Source organism: Enhydra lutris, unplaced genomic scaffold (assembly GCF_002288905.1).
Source record: "Enhydra lutris kenyoni isolate GAN:26980312 unplaced genomic scaffold, ASM228890v2 scaffoldscaffold9, whole genome shotgun sequence".
NCBI classification, from domain to species: Eukaryota; Metazoa; Chordata; class Mammalia; order Carnivora; family Mustelidae; genus Enhydra; species Enhydra lutris.
Genome location: NW_019154093.1, coordinates 71,723,138 through 71,748,042, shown reverse-complemented (window position 1 = coordinate 71,748,042; position 24,905 = coordinate 71,723,138). Strand labels below are relative to the sequence as shown.

The window sequence follows — 24,905 nt, the reverse complement described above, 5'->3', positions numbered from 1 at the left end:
TGAACTTCTGTTTGCAAGCTCACAATGGAATTGCTATTGTCATCCAAAAAGCATACCATAAGTAGAAGTCTGACAAGCTTAGCTTTGCTAATTATGTCAGGATAGTTGGGAGAAGGTATTCAAGCTTTGAAGTCAGGAAACTAACTCTTTGTGAAAGCTGTATGATTTGGGTCAATTTGCCTTACTTTTCTCAACTAGAAAATAGAGGAAATTATCAGTGGAATACTTACCCCCACAGTTTTGTTAATGAGGATTAAGTAGAAAAAACATATCTGGAAGTCAGTTCACAGTTTACCAAGTGTTTTCTGTGCATCCCATATGATCCCAGTTTGACCAGGAGTTCTGAAATGACTTACCTAAGGCATACAGCTATTAAATAGCAAACTGGGACTTGAACCCAGCTCTCCGGCCTCTAAGTCCAGTGATTTCTCCACTAATTCACAAATAATAAATAAGGAGGCATTTTGAAAAATAGAACATACTGTAGATATAAACAGTATTACGTAAACTTGGCCTAACTGAATTCAAAACAACTTGTACAGCTATCTTATGTGATTCTGGGCAAATTGCTATATGACCTTAACAATCCAATCAGAAAACAATGATCCCAGAATTGCAGATGAATTAATTTCTTTTTTGATCCAAAGACCGCCTGCCATTTTCCAGCATGTGTTTTCTATTTGAATTAGTCTCTATGCGCAAAATTCTACTTTTAAAATTAGTTGCGTATGTTGTTACCTACTGGTGAGGTAACAGATATGCATGTACCCTTGACCATTTCAAATATATGCATTTCTTCAAAGTAAATTGTGAAGTGAAATTCCATTTATTGTTTCTTATTTTTCTAACAGCTCCCTTTCTTAAAGACGGGTTCCACTACACCAAATGTAGGAGAAACTTTTTTGGGTGGGAAGGGCAGGCTCTCTACAGTTGACCTGAGCAGTAGTCAAGGTGGGGGCAGGGGAGAGTACTCGAGAGAACCCTGTGGACACAGTTTTCCAGAGCTAATTTACCTTGGAAGCTAAGAGAATTAATTGCCTAGAATAGCTTTGAGAAATTGCTTCTCCTTTTGGGGGCTATAAGAAAATCAAATAAATGGAATTTCACTACTATGAATGGAAAAGTCAGGCAAACTTCTATATTACCGATTGCTAATGACTTTCAATTCCAAATGGCAATATTTTAAATCAATTGATATTTGTTGGTTACCAATTATATGCAAGAGTTTATCCTAATTTCGCATAACTATAATTAAATATCATATAGTGAGTTTCTATTTTAAAAGTTGAATGTACAATTTAAGACTTTAAGATAAGTTTGGTATTACCAGGTTTTAAGATTTCATGCAAAAAAAAAAAAAAAAGAAAGAAAGAAGGAAAAAATAATAGAAAGAAAATTCTTCATCTAAACATGATTTTTGGCTCACCATCTTTAAACCAACAATAACAAAAGGACTCAGAATATATCCCCCAATTCAACCAGCATAAGAGAATTTTATGTCTACCACAAGGACGTTTTCTCCATTGAGAAAGTTCATTCTGGCTCAGCCGTGGTGCAACTCAACAGCCTCTTCACCTTAAATAGCTCCCCATAGCTCGAAAGGCACAGAACAATAGCTGAAATTATAATGGAACTGACCTATGCACACATTCTCATCGTCCAGCTGTGCAGAAGCATTTCTGAAGTAGCCCAGCCTGCATAACTCACAGTGCTGCCCTCTAGTGTTGTGTTTACAGCTCACGCAAATGACTGTATTGAGCAGATCGATATAACTGCATCGATTGGAGTGGCCGAAGCATTCACAATCTTGCAAGGAAGAACAGAAATGTATACAGAGTGTATACAGTAGCAGAGTCACAGCACACTACATGCTTGGATAAAATGAGGAGTGGAGAAAAGATGGAGGGATGGCATTACATCTATGTGATGCAACATGACACATGGCGACCACAGGTGGTGGTGATTGGCATGGGAGTAGCATCTGTTTCGAGCAGGATAGAAAGGTTGGACATTCAGAACATGACTGGAGACTGTTAATTTTTGGCATACAGTATGAACAGAAGCATTTGCAGGTGTACACCTTTTAAAATTTGGGAAAGCTCTGTTGCCATTGATGCAAAAGTCTAATTTTTGCACATTGAGAACTTTACTGTCTTTGTGCCACATTCCCCATTTTTTCTTAATGTTTGCACTCTTAAAAAGAGGGAGGGAATTATGTGAGCATCAAGGGCCTGAGCCTGCCATCACTGATGACTTCTTTGTTTAGAATCTGATTATTATTTATATCAAGATAGTAACTTCGTCAGTGTTTCCCAGAAATTGTGGCAAATTTCACAGCGACAATTAACCAATTCTCTATCTTTTGTTTTTTCCAAATGCTAAGAGGGAAGACAGTTTTTGTAAGCTGTTCATCAAGCCAAATCTGATGTTTATCTGTGAGAAAAAATATAAAAAGCAGGGAGATGATTTGTACGGGAAAACTGCTCTTAAGAGCAGTTTCTTTTTCACCCAAGCAGTTTTCTTTTCACCCAAGTCTCAAGCTAAATCTACTACAAAAGAAGGATTAGGCAGCTGATGTTTGGGCAGTACCCTCAGATTTCCTTTTCCTTTGTTTCCCCAGATTGTTGGAGGTGTCTCTGAGGCTGAGGAGTGATGGTTGGAAGGACTAGACAAGGAGATGGGGAAAGAGGAGGAGAGCAGGTGGGGAAGGGTAGAGGGTGACTAGATTTTCTCTCTGTTGCACCTCAGGGAAGCAAGAGGTTGTTCACCTAATTCAATGTTTTTCAAAGAAGTGGTAAAGACAAAGCCTTTACCAGTGGTAACAATTATCAAATCAGACAGAAAAAGAAGGTGGGAAGAATAAGTAGGTGGGGAGGCTAGTTTTTTCCTCTCAAAATATGGGGGTAGGCAGAGCTGGACATTTATGAGAAAGGTCAACCATGGTAGTGTAAGCCTTCCTTATCTAATCTAAAAGTACTCCTCTTATTAATGTCTGGCTTTTATTTTACCTCACTAGGAAGCCAAACACAGCCACTATTTGAGCCCATTCATCCATTCATTCATTTAATATTTTATTGGGATGATTTACCATGTGCCGGGCACTATGCAAATGACTGAGTTACTCTTTTGGCCTAGGCAAATTTTTGAAGTAGTGCATTGGATGAGTATGGAGGAATGAGGAAGAGTGACTAGAATTTTTTTTTTTTAATATAATGTTATTCATCAGAAGGTGTGGATTCATTTAGTGCAGAGCCAGTTGTTATAGTAGAGGGTGGACAGAGGTCAAGATCCTGAAAGAATAAAATCAAATTTGGATAGGAGCAAAGAAGGACACCGGAAATTGTAAAGAGTGGAAGATACCAGGATTAGGGTCAGCACCTTGGGGACTCTAGATGCTTAAAGAGAAGCAAGAAGAGGGAGGCTCCTGAAGATAAGCCACTTTCTTTAGGGGAGACTAGTTTTGTCATGTGTCTAAGTGTGGTGGGGACTGGGATTGAGAGGAAGCAGAGAAAGAAGGAGAACAGAATGGGGCCTTGGGACTTGGATGTGGGAGATGGGGTAAGAACATACCTGCATAAATTCAGTCGTTAAGGCATGCCACATTATTAGCAATAAAATAATAACAACAAAAGTAATATACAGACTGCCAAATTAAATTTTCTTAGAAAACAAACATTTCATTCTAATACATTATATCTGAGTTACACCTAGTTTATGCTAGCATTTCTGACTTGCTAGGAAACCTAAAAGGCCTCTAGAACCTTCCTTGGTTGAAGATTGAAATGGGGAGAACCTTTTTGGTCTAGAGCCATCCAAGAATAGAGTTTGCAGGAAGGAGACCCAATTCCCAAATCTAATTGCTTCTCAGGACTTCTCCAGAGCTGACATTGCTGAGGAGTAGACACCAACAGCCCTGTCCTCTGGCTCTCCCTCTCCCAAAGAGGTTCCTTGGTGGGGGTGGTTCTTCACATTCACCAACCCCCACCCCCCCCACCCCCAGGCTGGCCTTGGTGCACCTACTATAATTTATTCAGCTTTTTTCAAAGGGACGTTTTCTTTTTTTTTTTAAAAGATTTTATTTATTTGACAGAGAGAGATCACAAGTGGACAGAGAGGCAGGCAGAGAGAGAGAGAGGGAAGCAGATCCCCCGCTGAGCAGAGAGCCCGATGTGGGACTCGATCCCAGGACCCTGAGATCATGACCTGAGCTGAAAGCAGAGGCTTAACCCAATGAGCCACCCAGGTGCCCCGCAAAGGGACCTTTTCTGTGCACAAATTGATCCTAGGGACTTTTTGAAACAACACAGAAGTCCTTGTTGCCAAAAAGCTTGTTTTGTGGGCAAAACAATCACATGCTTAGAATAACTAGAAAGCAAAGAAGCTTGTGCTAAGAAAAACCAAACAGAGATACAGAGTGATCTAGGGAGAAATTCATTTAACTTGAGAGAAATTAGGAAAAACTAACTTAATGCTGGACTTAAACACTGAGTCTTCCATGAGGGGAAATAGGTTTTATTAAAAAAAAAAAAAAAAAGTGTGTGTGTGTAGTGGGGAGGATGAGCATTTCAGGTGAAAGGGGAATAGAGTGTGTGAAGTTGGGTAAGTGTAGAGAATAAGGCTGGGGAAGTTTCAGAATGTAGTTCCCTCATGGACGTTTGAAGGGTTCTGTAAGATCTGCCCAATGGCCAGAGCTACATGCTGAGCTCCCATCTGGCAGTTTTATCCAAAAAATAAAACATATCCTTAGATATTCAAGTTCAACACTTTTAATACCCAACACACGAATCTCCGTAGACATATCAAATGTCATGCTATCACCTACTGTTCTTTGAATTCAATGGATAGTATACATTTTGTGATAACATTATTTGTTTCTGGGTCTTGTTTGAGAATCAATTTATTATTTTCAATAGGATGAGGTAAGTAATATAAGTTGTACAAATAATTATATATAGAACTGTACCAGCTAAACACCCAATATTAATAAATTTATTTTAGAAGATAAGTGGATATCCAAATGTCTTATAATCTAGGAAATAGAGTAGCAATTTGATTCTTTTAACACTTCTAAGACTCGTCTGAGACTTCAGTAAAGCTGTCTTTTCTGGCCATGATATATTTGAGAATGTAAATGAGAAAAAGATCTTCGAAAAACATGAGAGCACTGGATAAATGCAAGGTATCTCAAATGTAATTATTAGGCTGCTGTATTATTTTTCAGTATTCTGTTAATCTACCACTCTTTAGGAAATAACTAGTCTTTCCACACAGGCACAGAATCCTTGAATGATCATTAATGGTGTGGTCTGAGCTACATTATCATATTAAGACCTTGTAGGGATGATATTAATAGTTCAATATTTCTTTGATCTTCCAATTCATTGACCTACCACGTCCTCCCTTCCCCTCTGGGTACTTCTTACAAAGTACAGAGTCCATAGCTCATCCTTACAGTGACTTCTTTTTATACACTCTCATCTCTCTTGCCCCCCTAAGAGCTCACCTCAATTATAGTCTTCTGGGAAGACTTGATCCTGCTTAAATCCAACTCTCCATTCTCCATGCCTACACCTCAGCAGCTACATGTGACTGGAGTTTTTCTCCAACTATTTTGAAACAAATCTCATTTTAATTTCATGACCATAAACCTTAAAGGGAGCTTTAGGACTGCCAGAAAACCCTTCTTGCAACAGGGGACTTCTGGTCCACCACTCTCTTTTGCTTCTCCTTCTTTCCTACTCACTGATATAGGAAAGATGTTAGGGTTTGAAGCCGATGCCAAGAGAGAATTCTTGAGACGTCCTTGGTGCAAAAAAATGGTTTAAGTAAAGCACTGGGACAGGACCCATGGGCAGAAGGAGCTGCACTGGGGTCATGAGGAGTGGCCCAATATATACTTTCAGGTTGGGAGGAGGCTAAGGATAGCTTAAGCCACTAAGGAATTTTGGAAGCAAGGTTTCCAGGACCTTGAGAGGGCTAGCTATTGTCGGGAAATTGCATTTCTTTTCGTCTAATGAAACCTTAGTCTTGAGATCCTTCAGATGTATATCAATGAGCCATATGCTTGGTGGATGACTGCCAATATATATCTTGGGGGTTTAAAGATAAAAGAACTTTTATATGTTGAAATAGACTTACAGGGTCCCAGGGGTCAGGTTAGGATTACCTTTTGCCCTTAGCCAAAGTGTCAACATTGAGGCAGCTGGGTCCCTAGAAGAATGTCACTTTGCCTGTTTCAAGGACTTGTCAGTGGGCTGTAGATAGTAAGGAAATTTAATAATTTTTCTTCTGCTTTTGTTTCCCACATCATTCACCATTGTTTTTCCCTCTCTTTTCCTTTTTTTCCTTTCTCCTCAAATGTCTCAGGGCTTAGTTCTTGGAACTCTTTGTTCTTTAGGCTCACCCTAGAGCCAGGATTCTTTACCTAGCCCCATGACTTTATATACCATCCAAATGCTGACCTTTCCAAAGTAGTTATTTCAGGCTAGATCAACCACCAGTTAGAGATTTCCTCCAGACTGACCAACTCCACTGCATTCTTAGTCTACACTTGGACATTTAATGTATATCTCAACTTCAATATGTTTGTAAGAGAACTCATAGGTCACCTTCCCAAACCTGTTACGCACCCAGACAACCCACCCCATCTCAGTAAATGGCAATTCTGTTCCTCCAATTGTTTAGCTCAAAATTCCTGGAGTTGTTCTTGACAGCTCTTTTTTTCCCCTTCATCCCCGACAATCAATCAATCAGCAGATCTTGGCTATCCTTTAAAATACTTCCTAAATCTCACCACCTCTTACTACCTCATCTTTAGTTAAAGGCACCTGGATTATTGCTTTGGTCCCCAAACTGCTCTCCAGGCTCCATCCTAGTGATAGTCTCCTCTCCACACATCAGTAAGAGTGACTCTTTCAAAACCTTAATTGGGTCATGACACCCCTTTGCTCATAATCCTAATGGCTTCCTGTGTCATTCAGAATAAAAGACAGAGTTTAAATTCATTCATTCCCAATTGATTTGGCCCCTGGCCTCCCTGGTGTCTCACTGGCATCACTCTCTTCTTCACTGGCTGTACAAAGCTCCATGTTGCTCTGCAAACATTGCAGGGACTTCCCCTGGGCCTTTGCTCTTGTTGTTACCTCTGTGTGGAATACTTCGCCCCTGGACTTTCCTATGACTTGCTTCCTCAGTTTCTTTTTAGGCTTCTGCTCAAAGAAAATTCTGTGACCACTTTATCGGAAATAACAACCCCCGGCCTAAACATACTAATCCCCAATTTCTTAAACCTATGTATTTATTTATTCTTTTTAGAAATTGCAGTATCTGAAACATATTTTTCAAAAAATTTTCTCCCCCATCTGAGCATAAATATGTGAGTGTAGACCGTGTCTGTTTTGTTCACAGATGTAACCATGAAACTCAAAACATCTCCCAGGACATACTAAGCACTCAAAAAAAAAAAAAATGTTGTCAAATGAACATATCAGTAAATCAGTGATCATCCCGAGGTGCCTTCCTTTGCAAAACAGAGGAAGATATGAGAGGACAGTTATGTTTAAATTCATTCCTCCCTATATGAATTCCATGAGTCTGGCTATATCCTGTATATTAAAGAGTCTAGAAAAACAACAGCCACACAACGAGATATAACTGAGCTAGTAATTATTTTAGCTGAGGGTTGTCTATATGTCAATGAAGATCATTTTAGGCAGAGTAAAGATTTATAAAAATTGCCATGGTTTTATATAGTTTTTCAATCTCAAATTACATTGTAGACAAGTTTTAATTGCTGTTGTATAGACAAGCTTGTGGGGTCCTCTAGAATCCATTTCCATGGTGTGGCATGCAAACATTGGCAACACCTATTTACTGAGAACAACCTTGTGTCAGGGAACAACATGAACCAGTCCTGCAGAATCTACTGCAGTTTCTCAACCTTGGCACTATTTATATTTTGGGCCAAATAATTCATTTTTCTATATACTGGAGGATATTTAGAGACATTCTTGGCCTCTGCCTACTAGATGCAATAGTAACCCCTAAGCTGTCACAACCAAAATTCCCCTGGGGAGGGGGCAAAATCCCCCATCAGACATGTATGACATCATATAAAGCAGTTGTGATAATATAGTACTTAGGAATTGGCCAGTTAAGACCAATGAAAGCTAGAGATGTTTTAGAAGAAGAGTTCAGAGTTGGCTTTCTAGATCAGGAAAGACCCAACCCTCTAGGTAAAGGTTCTTTCTGATTGACACCGGGTGGGCAGAGGGCTGGGCAAGGAAGGGTTGCCAGAAACAAGAGACTGGAGAGATAGAGAGTGGAAGATGAAGAAAGGCAGAAGAGGAGGGTTAAATTTCCCCTTGGTGTCTTCTTTCTTACTGTTCCCCATGTTGCCTCTAATCATAGGTTGCATTGCCTACACAAGTATGAGATCAAGTACTCAGAACGGCACAGGTAGTTTTTTCTTTTTTAGCCAAATGAGGAAAGCTGGTGAAAATCCATTTTAGTCCCTCAAAAAAAAAAAAGAATTTGGGAAAAAGAGTTTAGACAGAAAGGGAAAGAATGAGAACTCTTTAGTATTTTCCCCTTGCTACATTCAAAGAGTCACCCTGCCTCTGAGGGGCCTTCTCCAGGGGTGGCAGTGAAGTGGCCATAGCATTTTGCTGGTCTTTTACCCCACCCCACCCTCTCTTGCAACCTGATGTAGCTTTTGAAACTTTTCCACATACATCATTTGATGACAGTATGGATTTTTTTAATAAGTCATTAGGTGGCCTCTCCCTGCCTCTGGAGATGTGTGTGAACCTCATTAGTGCTGCAACCCCAAGAAATGCAAGATTCAATGAAGCAAGGTCGAATTCCAGGTCAAGAGGCCTCTTGTATTTCCAGTGTGCTTGACATGACATAAAAGAGATGGAATCTGTGAGAGCCCCTATTGCTTCCTTTTCTCCTCCACCTCCTGGTTTCTTTGTGTAGATTCGTGTTTTGGAGATAAAGAAAGATCGCCGTCCTGTGGTCTCAGTGACCATCTTCTGATGTGCACTCATACCCAAACAAACACACCCTAGGAACCTGTGGCTCTTCTGTTCCTAAAGAACCTAGTCCCCCAATTTCAAATCCATCCGCATTCCCAGCAAAAGGGCACCGTCTGTGTTTGATATGTAAAAGCATATGGTGAAGAAAGTTTAAGACATAGTTTAAATACTGTCAGTTTCCCCTTTCCCAACTTAGACCAGTTTCATCTTTTTCTCTATACACCACAGAAGGACCGACTCAACATTAATTAAAATATGGAAAATGATTTGACTCTATTCAATAAGGAATAAAGAAGCTATCATGGTCATTTTCACCAAGTGGGTCAAACTGAATTCAATTTTGCTAATAAATATATTTCTTTGTAAGAGGTGTTTCATGAAAAAAAAAAAAAATCAAAACATGACATAAGCCCAACAGTCAAGGGTGGAAAACAAGACACACCTGTCACATAGGACATTTAAAGGAAAATGGTAAAATAAAAACAGGAGTCTTCATGTTTCCTGAAAAATCTTCATTCTGTGAATGACAGATGTAGCTGGAATGGGCTATTCATGAGTTACAGATGAGATACTGCTTGCTTTCATTTAAAGAAAGCAATATAACTATTATTTTCAGGTCATAATCAATGCTTCACCCAGTGCAGATCTGCACTGGTATTTGTTCAAATTCATTCCAAACAATGGAAATAGAAATTACAAGGTATTTCACTTGTCACAAAGTCAAATGGGCACAACACATGGAACCTGCCATTCTGTTCTCATGAAAAGCATCCTTGAAACTCACTCTAAGTGAGTTTCCTTATTTTCAATGCAAATGAGCAACAATGTTAATACTCTTAACATTCATGTTCTAAAAAGGATCCTAAACTGTGTTAATGTTATTCACACATTAATCTTTCAGAAAACAAATGTTGCAGCATTCTTAATTTACAGCAGTCAAGTTTTGAGTGAAGCTTTTTTTCCTCTTACAGATGACATTCTCAGTACTATTTGATGCATTGATTGGAATCCGTCAACATGCCTCACCAATAAGCTGATGGGTACACTTCACAGATATTCCAGATTCATACAGTGCAATGTTTCACAACACATAACACCATGAAATCACTGTATGAATCCAAGAATTCCTACCTCTCTTGTGGTTTGCAACTTGAACAGAAGAAACTGTTGACAAAGCTAATTTGGGAGCAACTGGATAGGTTTAAAAGAATGAACAGCACATTAGAAACAATAGTGAAACGTTCAAACTGTAATAACTTATCATCAACCCACTTGAAAAGTAGCCCTAAAGGAAGAGACTATTTGTGTATGTTGTTTTTGGGAGATGCTTTCAATCACAAAGGAAGTCTTGTATTTGGCTGAAAATGGATTAACATTGTCAGGAATAAAGTTTAGAGGTTTTATTTTCAGAGGAAAAAGAATTACCATTTAAGTTAAGAATCCAGTTATGTAACGATTATTCCAGTAACAATATGGATATTAGAATCCCCTATTGTCCCTCTCTTAAAACAGTAGCCATGTTGAGGTAATTCGCAATCTCATTGCCGCAATTCACTATGGTCAGTCGCTTTGGGTTACCAAAAGCTCATCTATGTATAAGCCAGTTCGGATTATTTTTGTTGAACTGATTAGAAATCACGGAACAGAATCACAATGGTCAACCATCTGGCCCTCAGTCTCAGAGTCACCTTGAGTCTGTCTACCTTTAAAAAATGTAGTCTTCTTCCCAATATTTATTACCTTTGTGATATCAGTTTGCTAATGGCAGAGATTTCTCTCTAAGTTGCCTGCCATTTCTTTTCCAATTATTCATGATGAGTTGTTTGTGAAGATAGCAAAAGCAGGGTAGAGCCTGATGTTCTTTGCAGATGTTGACAAGATAAATTACGCCTGCACAGAACTGGCCTCTGCTAGAAAGTACACCTTTAGCTAAAATTTCAAGTTTAAGCGCTTTGTTCAACTGCTTTCCTTCTCAAATAAATTCATTTGAACACATTATGCAGTTTTGAAAAAACTGCACCTGGCATTAGCTGGAAATTTCTGAAAGTTTTCAGCGCTGTGACACTGACAGAAAACACAGCAAAATAATTAAGTAGGTCTGTTTCAGGTTTTGAACAATGCGTAATCTTGTTCATCTCAAAACTCACTGTGGAGAAGTGTTAAGTCTTAGATCCTGTCTTGTATAATTTGTTGAGCTATGAAATTCCATGGAAAATACTGAGTGACATTTCACTGAAGATGCTCTCATTGAACTTGTCAAGGAATAAAGCCACTAAACCTCCCCCGAATCCTCACAGAATTATATTAATAGGGGTGAGCATGATCTGTACTTCTTCCATGTATGTATGCAGAAACTTGAAAAAATTCATTTGGAGCAGATGATTAAGATAATTCTATTTGCTACTAATACATGTATCTAGGACAGTCTCAATTTCATCACTCTGATCAAGGACTGAAAATGCAGCCCTTCCAATTTGACTCCCCAACAAATTGCTAATATATTTTGTTTTGCTTAGCAGCTATTTCCTGGTTCCTCCTTTTGCTCATTTCCTTCTCCATCTGTATTCATTAGAGTTTAAAAGGAACATCCTGTATGTAAGGAAGGAAGGTGGAAGCCAAAAATATGCCATTTTTTTTTTGAGAAGAAAGAAGGCAAAAGAAAACAATTTTCCATTGAAATAAACTCCTATTTATATATGTCTATGTATATCTATAGGCTAGACGTTAATGGGAATTTAACATTGCACTGCATCTTGTGAATTCATTGCCCAGTTTTTAGAAGTTCTATTTCTTCCTGTGTAATCACACTGCTTCAGTCTCTCTCTTTTATTAATTTACTTAGTTTTGATATTAGAAATCAGAAAATAATTACAGCTTTAAGGACAGACAGAAAGCAATCTGCCCTTAAGGCCGATAGAAATAATCGTTAATTCACAGAGGATTTAAAGGGGAAGCCCCAACAGAGAAAAATATACTGTGATGTGGAAGACAGAAAGAGAGAGAGAGACAGAGAAAGAGAGAGAGAGAGAGATTCAAATTTCTGCCAATCAATATGGAGCAACAGTAAAAGAAAACAGGTCTTTTAGGGGTTACAATACTTCCTTTATGTATTTTCCCCTTGCCCCCGACCTTCAATACAACTGATGTACCAGAAGAGCAAAAGGGAGACAGTGGAAGGATGTCTGTAGCAACTCGCAAGTTTTTAAGACTTATTATTTACATTCCAAACTGTGATGGCAACAGAACTCCAGGCTTCTCTAGGGGCTGACAGACATTCAACCTAAATTTAATAAAGAGCTTATAACTTCTATGCCATCTAATTTTTCCCTATGTCTTCACTATAATATTTCCAGAATGCTCTTCATATTAGAAATAATATTTGAATCATGATTCTTTCAAAGACATGGCATTCATGATAATGCTCTTATTTAGTGCTAAAAAAGTAGTATGTGGGATTTTTCCCCTAAACATGTGGGATTTTATATCAGTAGGAATTTTACATGCTCCTACCTTGTTTTGGGTTAGAAACCTCAAGGGAAGAAATATTCGGCCATATCCTATTAAACTTTGGAGGATCTGCATGCATCAGGAAAAATCAGGGTATGTTATTTTCAGCTATAATGTCATTTGGTCTAAACAGAAAATTATATGGACGAAGACACAAACCACACATCTGGTCTTTAACTTGGTTGTGGATGCACTTAACAAAACATGACTCCCGCACCAAACAAGAGCAAGCAATTGATGATTCCCAAAACATTGAATGGACATTAAATATATAGCCCCTTCGCTAACAAAGCTATATACATTTACTTTTGCAATAAACTAGAGTGTTCTTACAAATAACCAAATAGGGACTTCAGCATTTCAAACTGTTATATAAAGCTGGTGCCTGAAACTAGAAGATAAGGTGAAAGAAATAATTTCTCACTTGAGGATTCCATTCTCTGCAATTTATATTTACAGATATGAACTGGCTGCATTAGTCTTTCATGAGAGATTCTTCGGGGTGTGTTTTAAGTGTGAGCCATTATCTCTGCAAAGAAGTGGATTTATTCCCATTTTTATTTATGCAATTTTTCAGAGAAAGAAAGGGAATACTGGTGATTCTGGCTTAAGGAGAATAGTGCAAGGTGCTTCTGATCATAGCTAAGTTTTTTATGTGTGGATGTGTATATGTCTTCATGATTTTTTTTTTAACCTCAACCTATGTTTCTAGAGTTTTTGGTTCCATCCAGAAGTCATTATAAGCATTGTTAATTTAAGAATTGGTGTTCTTTCTTTCTTAGATTCACCAGTGTATATCTATCTATCTATCTATCTATCTATCAATATACACTCATATACATACTGTGGAAAACGAGAATAGCCAGGTTTAGGACTGGATGCTTTAAAATTACTTTTGTGAAGGTGCATAACTATTAAAGCAGTCATTTTATAACTCCAATCTACAACCCAATCAGATCAGCTCAAAACTACACCTTTTGTGTGGTCCTTTGGGACCACCCAAGTCCACAAAAAGGGATCTCACCTCTAAACTCCTATAGCATGTTGCTTACTGTCTGTACTCCTGATTTCTCATTGATATGTGGATAAGGGATGAGTTTTAATATTGTTAGTTTGAATTTCATAGGTCTATTTCTCGTCTCTGTAATTAGATTGGATCTCTTTGAGGAAGGGCAAAGCCTGGTAGGAGGCCTCAGTAAATATCTAATAATTCAGTAATTGATATCAAGTGGCTAGGCTACTGTAAACAGGTATTATGAGATTGTTTCCTCCATAATTAGATTATAACAAATAATATTCTTGCAAGACATGGTACTTTCACTCTAACTTTGGTTTTTAAGTATTTGTTAGAAAAGTTGATCTATGGTTGTTTTGTGCATGTCTGTATACAAAGGTAGGTGGAATCTTAATACTGACATTACTAAATCTGTCAAAATTGAAGAATGCAAGAAGAATGTAATTCTATTTCCCACATTTGTATCCAAGTGTCACTAAACACCTAGATACTCAGTAACATGTAGGCAGAGTATTCAAGTTGTTGACTGAATGCTGCTTTTCACTTGAGCGTCCTGGAGCTGGGTAGATACTGGATTAACAGAAGAAGTCTACCTGAGCTGCGATGATCACTTTTGGAAAACTACACATTTGTATTTTGAGGGAATTAATATGATTTTTAGAAATTATTTAGAAAAAAAGTTGTGGTTGTATATAAAATATATATTTACATTATTAGCTTTAAAGTAAGAATATTTCAGTTCATTGAAATGGTTCTCTCCATCTTTTTCTTGTAGGAGAGACAAATACAAGTCATAAGTGGGGATGCTGTTTGTAAACTTAATGTTAAGTACTCAGTGACTTGTATGTCTTGATGAAATTAAGTAATATTATTTTGTTAATAAGTTTTGCCAAGAAATCTAAGACAGAAATTTATACCAAATCAATTTAAAATTGAGTTTTGAAAATTAGTGTCATAAATTAAGCTCTATTCCATATTCCAATACATTAAATATTTGCTTATGCCTATTTTTAGCATATTCTTTTCTTAGTGTTTCATAATTTTTCCCTGGGGTGCGAAGGTTCCACTTTAAGGATCTTCCTATATGTATAAAAAGTTAACATAGGTCATTCGCCTCTGAATTGTTAACTACCTGACTGCATGGAATTACCAAGATAGATACCTCAGTTACTATCTGATCCCTACCTAGAATACAGCTTTCCTCTGAATTTTGTACTTAAGATGGTTTCTTGCAGGAGGGGAGGTAGGTAACCCTTGTATTTGCCTGGAAATAGAATTAGACATTTTTTCCCCAAATAGTTTCCATTATGTGTAATGCCTAACTTTCTGAACAATCAAAACTCAGAACCACCAGCAGTCATACCACGTGGAAATCCTAATCTAATCTATACGTGACTCTGGTAGGAAAAATTTTTATGTGCTGATTTTTCCTTGGGAGGAAAAATGTCCTGAAAAAAAGATACTGAAATTTGTGGTCTCTTGTTAAATTCTTACAACACTTTACTGTCTGTGTAATCATGTTGAAATATTTGGCCATCATGGGATTTTTAATTTACGATCTCATCTTATCTATCTACCTATTTTTTTTTTTTTTTAAGTAGGCTCCACAACCAGAGTGCAGCCCAATGCAGGGCTCGAACTCATGATCCTGAGATCAAAAGTCGGACACTTAACTGACTAAGCCATCTTATTTTTAAGAAAGTTTATTTTTCTTATAATTGCAAGGCCAAGTAAGGAAACAACTTAAAATTAGGCAGTTGCTCTCCGTTTACGCTTACTATTCTAAGATCCTGGCTTAAATAAATATTTAATCAATATTACTAACAAATGTTTAATTCCCAGGAGTAAAATGCACATTGGAGGTGATATTAATAGCACAATTGAGACAAAATCTATGTTATCATATCCAATTCTAATGAAAATCTTTGTAGCATGTAGCCTCAGAGAATTTTTAGCTAGTGGGCCACTTATTTCGAGTAGGGGGAAATTACAAATAGAAAACAAAAATTATATTACATTGAAAATATGTATTGTCTCTTTGGGAGAACTGTGGCAGAATTTATTAATTTCATTTTTTCATGATGTAACTAGGGTATATCTATGAGTCAATTCTAAGGTCTGGGAATGGCAGTTTCTTACAGGGCAAACGGTACTGTGAGTCAGAAAAATGGGATTTGGTCCCAGTTCTACTAATGAGGAACTGTCTGGTTTTTAATTTCTCTAGATTTCAGTTTCTTATCTGTAAATAAAGGTGCTGGACTAAAAGGTCTCCAAGGTTTCCCTCAGCTGTTAAGTTCCATCACTCCAGTGGTTCTCTCATGATCTAGCAGGGTCCCACTCAAGTTCGTGGAAGGATGAAGCCTGTTGCTCTTTGGAGAATCTAGAGGACTAAACGGGAAGGGAAAATTATTGCTCCCTGTTTTGAAAGTGGATATTTTGACTGTCGTAGTGAAATTCACACTGGACTTGAGAAATTACTGGGATGAGGGGAGGGATCCCCACATGTGCCCAATGGGGTTGTAGATGGCCAGTCACTCAAGAATAGCCGTTTATGGAAATCCCTATTTCTCAAGGATGTTGGCACAATACATCTGGGAAAATGGACTGGGCTCATCTTGATGATCTTCTTGACTAGACTCCAAAGACTGGCTCTAGGAGTATGGAGACCATAAGCACATACTCCACAACTGTCCCCCTAAAAAAGAAAAAAATATCTGCAATGTCCACCAGATTCTATTACTCTACTGTTATTGTTGAATTTGCAAAGCACATTTATGGGAACCTTAAAAAATATCTATTCAGGGGAGATTTTTTAGAGATCTGGTGCATGTAAGTAGAGGTCAGCCTGATCAGAATCTCAGTTTTACTGCTTGGACAAGCTTCTTAAGTTCTCTTTGTCCTTCTCATCTGTAATATGGGGATGATGTCATTATCTGCTGGCTACTTTCAAGACTCAGTGGGTTAATATTTGCTTGACATTGTGGTGAGCATTCAATAAATGTTAGCTCTTATTATCCCAATTGTGGTTGCTGTTGTAATAAAAATCAGATTACTGTAGTAGTAACAGTCCTTACTGAATTGAGGTAGAGAAAAATAATGTGTTCCTCCATTATTTTGCAATCTTAATTATTCCCAAAGTGAATGATTCTGATATGTAAAAAAAGCTCACTTAAGATATAGTTTACTTTAGGGAATAATCCAGTTTTAGGGTCTCCATTGATGAATACTATTGCTCAGAAAGCAATAGAAATGATTTTGGAGATACTGTGAAAAAGATTTAATTTTTAATAGTTAAAGACAAAATGTTAATTTCCAAGTTTCTTTAAGTTTAGAATCAATCAGTTTTGACTATGAATCAAATATATATCTTATCTGAATTTCGTTTTTCATTAGGGAGAGAATTCAGGAAACTGTTATGTGACAGTTTGGTTGTGGCACTTCAAACTTGTTTTTGTGAATCAGAAAAACTGAGATTCTAGTTGTGAAAGGGAAACTTTGGAAGAAAATTTTTCTTCTCTGTACTCCAAGGAAAACTCTGCACTATACATTGGAGAGAACTATGTGACAGTTGGTGACATTGACCATCCATTGCTGATGCCATAGTTTATCAAGCTAGAAGACCAGCTTGAAGCAGAAGGTTAAAAACACTGTATTATATCAAGAAAGCTTTAGAGGTAGGGTTGTTTTAGAAAATAAAGTCATCTTCTATCATCCATGGCACTCCCTTTGCATGAACTGTAGGCAGCTTTTAAAGTGGGCACACTTTAAAAACAGAGTAAGTTGTGACCGTGATATCCCATCTCTTTTTTTGTTTTCTAGAAAGTTGTACCATGCAGAATTTCATACTTCAGTAGTTTCATCAAATGAGAAGGTGAATTTTAATAACATGGTAGAATGTGAAGAGTCCTAATTTGGAAATTGGACATTGAGCTGGAATCCTGCCTTGCCCACTGTCCAGATAAGTTGGACAATTCATTTAATTCTTAGTTGTCTTATCTGTAAAATGATTATTTCAGATGAGTGCTCTTTAAGTTTCCTAAAAATATTAATTTTACTTAATTTGGGGATTCTAAAATATGGTGGGAAACAGGGTGCCACCATGGATATGAAAAGCCACTGCTAAGGTGATATTAGTGGGCCTTCCTGGGACATCTTTCTTCTGGGAGAGTGTGAGGAAAATATTAGGTAGAGACAAAGTCACAACTTCCCTTTGGGTTTATATAGTGACTCCTGCTATTACTCAGAGAATCTGCAAACATTACTGATGCCTAGAAAGGAATCTATAGAAAACCCTAAAACTCTCTAGAAGAAATCTCTGGGGCCTTGGAGGTAATCTTATCATCTTCACAGTAAGCTGCCTACCCTCAGAACTACAGTGTCATTAAACTGGTGGGGAAGATAAAGCTTAATGTGATAGTGGTAAGTCTGTCCTTGAGATACCACACAGCATTTTATTTTTGCTACAAGTGGCTATTTCGATAAAGAAAAAAATTTGGATTTTTACTGTCATACAATATGTACAAACACATTTCACAATGTGCATGGCAAATTTCATGAGCTATCTCATGTTCTAGACTACACTTGACATATCTACATTTCCTATCTTCCTCAGAATATTGAGGATGTTTAGTGGTAGAGGAAGGCCATACATTAATGGGGTGGAGGGTCACAGTTCCCTACCCCATCTCCTCACGCATGATCTTTGTAACTTCCGCTGACAACACAGTGAGGTACAAGAAAATGAACCTCTGTTTTTCTCCACGACACTAAATTTCCCTGCACAAAAAATAGTTCAGTTCAGGAATCAACAGGTGTAAGGTGCTGTGTGGTGGATTGGAAAGAGTCTGTAGCAAGAATAAATAAATCTAGAATTTTTCTTTCTAACCTCTTCCATGTGGTATAAGGTTATGAGCATAACTTTTGGAGTCAGACAGGTCTTCCTCGTCCTATTATACTGGTCAAGTTACTTGGCCACTCTGAGCCTCGGACTCGCTCGCCATTTGTAAAATGGAATTCTGTAGACATATGGGAACATCTCCCTCCAGTTCTGAGTGAAAGCTCGGTCTCACCCTTCCCGGGAAGTGAAGCAGTTAGTTGGCCAGCTCCTTATTTATCCTCCAAGAAGATGTCAACGATACCTACACCCTTGGTGCAGAAGTTCACGGCTACATGTTCGAAGGTTCATTGGGGGCCCTTTCAGAGATCTTGGCAAATCTTTGGTCAAGCTAGGAATGTCCCGATGCCCCACACAGAGATAACAGCAAAGGTACAGATAGCAGCTCACACTTAAAAAGTGGCTTGACATTCTAACTTCACCTGGGAAGAGGTTAATGCATGAAAAACATCAAATTGCTCAAGGTGGGCAATGGTTGATAGCATTATTAAACTGCTCCTTTTCTTTTTTCTTTTTTTAGGTAAAGGATACTTGCCCCTCCTTCATTGTAATATTTGATGTATTCTTCAGGATTAAAGCAGCAGCTATGTCCTAATGTTCATTCAGTTTTAGGATAACCACAAAGTTTTCATGAATGTGAAATGCTAGTTACACAAATATGAAATGGATCTGTGATGAGGATACTGGGCACACGATATAACAAAGTCCCAAAGGCGCTTCACCTGGGACCTGAGCTTTCCTTCCAGAACATCAGCAAACAGTTCAAAATTAACGTAGCACACCATGCAATTTGCCATATAGGTACACTACCCTGTACATTTTCTTCCTCATTATATAAAACCTAATTAGTTAAAGGGCAATTCAAATGAAACTTTTATTTGGGGGATTTAGAAGTATTAAAGCAACGGGAAGAAAACAAACAAGCACTGCAGGTCTCTGGATAGCATGAACATGATTATTAATTACCCCTGGGTAGGGAAATGATTAACCTTGTTATTTTCCTCACGATCCAGGTTTCTACAGTAAACGGGTACCGAACAAAAATATTTGGATGCTGTCTGGAAAGCAACTTTTACAAGGTCTCCAACTGGCATCAAATATTTTAAAGTAAGAAAACATCTCTGGGTTTTCTCTCCAGGCTGATGGATCCCTGCGGGTAGCACTTCCCTTGTTTAACAGTCTTGTCAATTAAATCAAATTAGAGATGAAGTTTTAACTCCAGGATGAAGGCAATGCTCATTATAAGAGAAAACAGGAAAATGGAATATTTCCCTGAAGTAAACCATTATTTCTAATTGAAAGAGGTAGAGAGGAGGGGACCAACTCCTCCATCAATATTCTATGCTTTATATGCCATAAGCTCAATCACTCAAAAGTAATTTAAAGAAATAATGTATCCTTGGTTCCCCAGAATGTTTACATTTCTCTTTTGTGGCTATCCTGAGACATATTTTTATTTATTAAAAAATGCCAAGTTGTTTGAAATGGTGTTTCCTGAGGTGATCTTTCATGTCAATGGCTGCCCTACCTTTAATCTCTGACTCATCTGTCATCTCCTTTCTTAAGTGATAATCACCCACACAAAGCTATTTGCACATTAGGCCAGTTCTTATTCTAATTATGGTCTTTATACTGTTTAACATAATTAGCGAAATCACTTGCTTTTCGGGACTAAGGAGCAGATAATATATGCTAGAAGGTAATGGTTAGTTTATCACTCTAGCAAAAACATCCACACCAAACCAACGATTAATCGGTATCATCAGCATCAACAAATGTTCACTTGGATAAAATTGTGAATGTTTACTTCTAAGCATAAGTTACATTTTGTATACATAAAAAAATGAAACCTGAATGAATTACTGCCACATTAGGTAAAGTAAAACCAGAGATCACAAGGCTCAAATGACTGTAGATCTATTCTGGGATTCATTAATTGCTGACAATACCACCAGTATTTTTTCAGCCATGGCCAAAGCACGTCAAAATGACCTAGTTTTAAATCAAGGAACTCAGAAATGGTTGGGAAACCTATTTCCTAAAAAAATAGACAACAGCAGGTACACATGACCTTAATGGGAAATTTGTTTCAAAAAATATTTTTAGCAGATGATCGGAAAGGATGGCCACTCTGTCCATGCATTTGAACCTTAATACTGGTGTTGACAGTTTGAGATCTATACTGAAACCTATCACGGCTCCAAAATCTTTAGTCATTGTGTAGATAATATTTGTATGTGAACTTATGGTTACATACATCAATAATTTACATCAATGGTATGTATCATTCACTTTCCTTGAGATATGCTTTGATGATGGGAGTCTCACGGGTATTACATCTGTTATAATGGCATTGTCTATATACTGGTTGGAATTATGCTGGTTGATTCCTTCTCTGGGATAAAGGGAAAAGCCCTGGCAACCTCCCAAACTTAGTTAAAAATTCAAGCAACTCATTCTTCTCTGGCGTATACCTTGGAAACCCATTCCTGTGCCCTCTAGAGTAGGCAGCAAGTCATCTCTGTGTGAATTCTTGCCCTTTGGAGAGGAAAGGAATCTATTAGTGCACCCAATGAGCGCCTTATGAGCCCACAAAGAAGGAAGGTGCGAATGCCACAGAAGAAGCCCAGAAGATCCTATCCTGTTTGATGGCTTTTATAATCAATCTCTTGACTTTAAAGCCAGCAATCGGCAAGCTAGTTGTGTGTGATGTTGGGTGACTCCTGGCACCTTTGACACCCTGTTTGCTGGAGAAATCTGAGGGAACCCCCACTGCACTCCAAGCAGAGCAGCCAGAGGCATAAGGAAGGCAGGTTACAAACTATCATTTTGTTTGCTAGCGGGTTTTGGTTCCGTATTAAGGAATTAAATTTTCCTAGGCTCCTGATCAAAAAGGTAGATACATTTTCCAAAGGCACCACAAAGCATCCTTTCAGGTCACCACTGATTTTGAAATAAAACAAAGCAAAACGAAACTGGAATTTCCTGACTCAGTGTGTAAAAGGTCAACATCTGCTGATGCTCAGAGATGGGGCACGTGGTGGAGACGGCCGGATGAGATGTTGAGTGAGCAATACAGTCGGTGATCCCATGCGACACACGACCGACACGCAGAACAGAAACACACCCCAGCGCCAAAGAACTACTTTCCATGCATCCATTTCTGAAAATCTGACAGGTCACCCCGCTGGGGCAGCCTCAATAATCCGTCTCAGCTGGCTTCCCCTCGGTACCCTTTTGTTCTAAGAGGCATATGTAAATGAAATTGTCAAGGCCTGAAAGGAGCCTGCTGTGGGAGGGCTGTGTGTATGTATACATGACATACATATATACGCACACAATTAGACAAATCCCAGGGGAGATATTAAAGCAGATCACAGAGACTATGAGAGCTGAAGGTTTCCCCTGCGAGTCTGCAGCACTGATGCCATTTCAGCAAGATACTACAGGCCAGGCTGCAGAATTAGGCTGGTTGGTATCTGAAATGAGGGGAACACTACCTCTATTTACAAAGCTGCTGATTTTCATGGCATTTCACGTGTCTAGTGCTTAACAAATTTGCGTCCAGGTCTATTTCCAAGCTTAAGTAAACTGGCTCGATTTGCAGATTGGAAGACCTGACTGTGCATTTATCAGAAGTAGGAAGCTGTTTTATCCAAATTATCAGAGTATTGCGCTGAAGATGGATGTTGGGTATTCAACAACTGCTGTTCATACTGCCATCACCCTGGATGGCCCAGCACCCATGACGAAGTCCATGACGGGTGAGACCACAGTGAAAACTCTTGTCTTCACGTGCAGTACCTAATCTGTCTCCTCAGCACTCTGTTTTTAATGGGTTATTCAGCAGTCGTGCAAAGGATTTAGGCATCAGAGAGAATGGGTGTGAAATGTAAGAACAAGTAAGGTCCTGCTCTGCGAAGCTGTGGGGCATTTCCTTAATGAGCATGTCAGGCTTGGTGTTGGGGTGTCATTGTTTTACATGTGAATAAGGAGCTACAGCCTGGTTCTCCCAAGATAGCCGGGAGAATGCTCTATGCAATGGTACTAGAGAAATGTTTCATAGAAGCTTGAAGAGGGATTTCTCTTTCAACTGCTTCTATTTCTACTAAGAGATTTCTCACAGGAATTTCTACTAGCTGGATTCCTAAATTCTGCATATATTTTTTGTGCCCAGTTCTCTATCACACTTCAACCTAAGCAGTCAGGAGAAGATGGATCACTGTATTTTCGAGGGAGAAATGGACATTCTGATTTTTTTCCTCTTCATTCCCCTAGAAAGACTAATGATCACCAACCTGCCTCTTTCAGGCCTTCACAAAGATTGGAGCGTAATAAATTACTAAAATTCCCTCCCCTTCGTTTCATGGCGTTTTCATTGGGTTCTAATGAATATGTCTAAAGTGTTCATTGGTATTCATTCTCTGCTTTTAAAAATTATGGGAGAAATCCACATCCAGTCCTAAGGAGAAAATTCAATTTGTTGTTGGTTACTAAGCATAGGTAAATAGGACTGTTTATATTTTTGCTAAATGAGCTATGGTTACCTAAGTAATTGCACCTGTGTGAAGGTAGCCTTCATTGGTCAAAAGCAGTCAGGAAAGCCATGGTACTGTGATATCTGTGATATCCACAGAAAAGTTATGCACTGATAATTATTTTATCTGTGCTCTCACCCTATCTGTGCAGAGAACACATACAACGGTTCAATTCACAAAGAAAATACCCTCTTACATCAGAAATGGACACTGGGAAAATAGACCTTAGGAGCTCAACAAGAAAACAAAGCTAGCCTAGACTTGGTTTGGTGACTTTTTTTTTTTTTTTTTTTTACTTACTACCAATACTGGAAATACTGGGGATACCTGGAGAGAGAGAAAACAATAAAGAAAAATGGTTAGCTATTAATACATGTCATTGTTAACTTAATATAAACATCTCAGAAACTTAACACTTAATAGCATTCAGATCATCAGGAAATATGCATGAAAAAGCAAGATATCTATTCATCCATCCAAACCATTTTGCTTTCGTTCTAGAACTCCTGAACTTAGCAGGGTTGGAAAATTAATACTCAACTTCAACAGCTGGTTCAAGACAAGCTTCATGACATCAAACATTTTGTGCCTGCCTGTAAGGTTAATGAACATGTACGTGGTTCAAAACAGATTTTAAGCTAGGCTTATGTTCTGGGCACAGAGTGCCAAATATACACCATGTGGACCTGTACACATATACCCACGTAGGCACCAGATCTCTTTAGATGTGTTATGAGATGCATATGTTAGCTGCTGAAAGTCATTTGGCCTTTTATTTGATTCATTTCACAGAACCGTCATTTTTAGTCCTCTTTTACATGTCAGATATGTGGATTAAGCTCTGTAATAGAAACTTAATAGAGAAGAATAATTCAAGGATACATTAGGTTGTTCATATTGATCATGGACTTCAGCCATTCTCCCAGGTTCTACTTCAACTTACAGGTTGTGTGAAGGTGGTGGGACCATTTCAGAATGCAGTGGGCTTGGTACAAACGTGGATAGGAATTTAGTCTGTCCCCTGAAAACTCCCGGCCAAGAGCAGGGGCCAGGGAAGCAGCTGTCTGGGTTTGAAGCTTTGCTCTTACCCTCACTGACCGCGTGACCTTGGGCAAGCTGCTTATTCTTGGTTTTCTACCTCTTAGGGTTGTTGCAAGGATACACAAATAGATGTATGTAAAGTACTCAAAGTGTTACTTGGCGGGCAGTGTGTACTCTACCTGTCCTTGCTACGGAGTACTTTTATTGATACAGTCGGCCCACCAACCAAGCAACACTATGATAGATATGACTGAGGGAGACTTGGAGATTTACATCTCCTCCACTAAATTTGGGTCGTGGTGCGGATGGGAGCAGAGGATGGGACTCAGGCAGAAGCGAGTGAGAGTACTGCTTGGCAACGGATCAGCTAGGTGATTTCAGGCAAGTTCCCAGCCTCTCTAGGCCTGTTTCTTCACCACCAGAAAAGGGTTAATAATATCAACTGCACAGGGCTGCTGTGAGGACTGAATGAAATAATCCATAAAAATGTCTGACACATGGTATGTAGCCAATAAGTGATACCTGTTAATGAGCTGTGCAGCCTTTTCTCCACATCATTGGAGTGTAGTCCTAACAGGTGGTAAACTAGGAATCATTAAACTTCTATTTTTGTGTTTATCTTTGAACAACTGCCCTCTGCTTGTTTTAACATTTAACATTTAACATAATGGGTTAAATCACTGTACCTCACTCAGAAATTTCGAGCCGTGTAGTCTTTAAACCTAAAAGATCTTGTCTTATTTCTTCATAGGGAGGGGAGAAGGAGGAATTAAAGATTACTATGATGTGAAAAAACAAACAAACAAACAAACTTGAGAGGAATAAAATTTTATCTTTAGCTATAAAGTACATTTAAAATCTCTTGATTTTAA

At 38.3% G+C, this 24,905-nt stretch overlaps 1 protein-coding gene across 2 annotated transcripts in view; it reads right to left on the bottom strand.

Moving 5' to 3' along the window:
- LOC111143062 (netrin G1) overlaps nucleotides 1-24,905 on the bottom strand; it is a 329,149-nt gene that overhangs the window by 47,006 nt on the left and 257,238 nt on the right. Inside the window, exons 5-6 of one of the 2 annotated variants that reach the window (XM_022496503.1) lie at nucleotides 23,293-23,319; nucleotides 1,639-1,806 (exon numbers count right to left, since the gene is read on the bottom strand). In XM_022496503.1, coding sequence (XP_022352211.1) covers nucleotides 1,639-1,806; nucleotides 23,293-23,319 — 195 coding nt within the window. The remainder of the gene's footprint in view (nucleotides 1-1,638; nucleotides 1,807-23,292; nucleotides 23,320-24,905) is intronic. The other variant, XM_022496504.1, reaches the window with a different exon arrangement.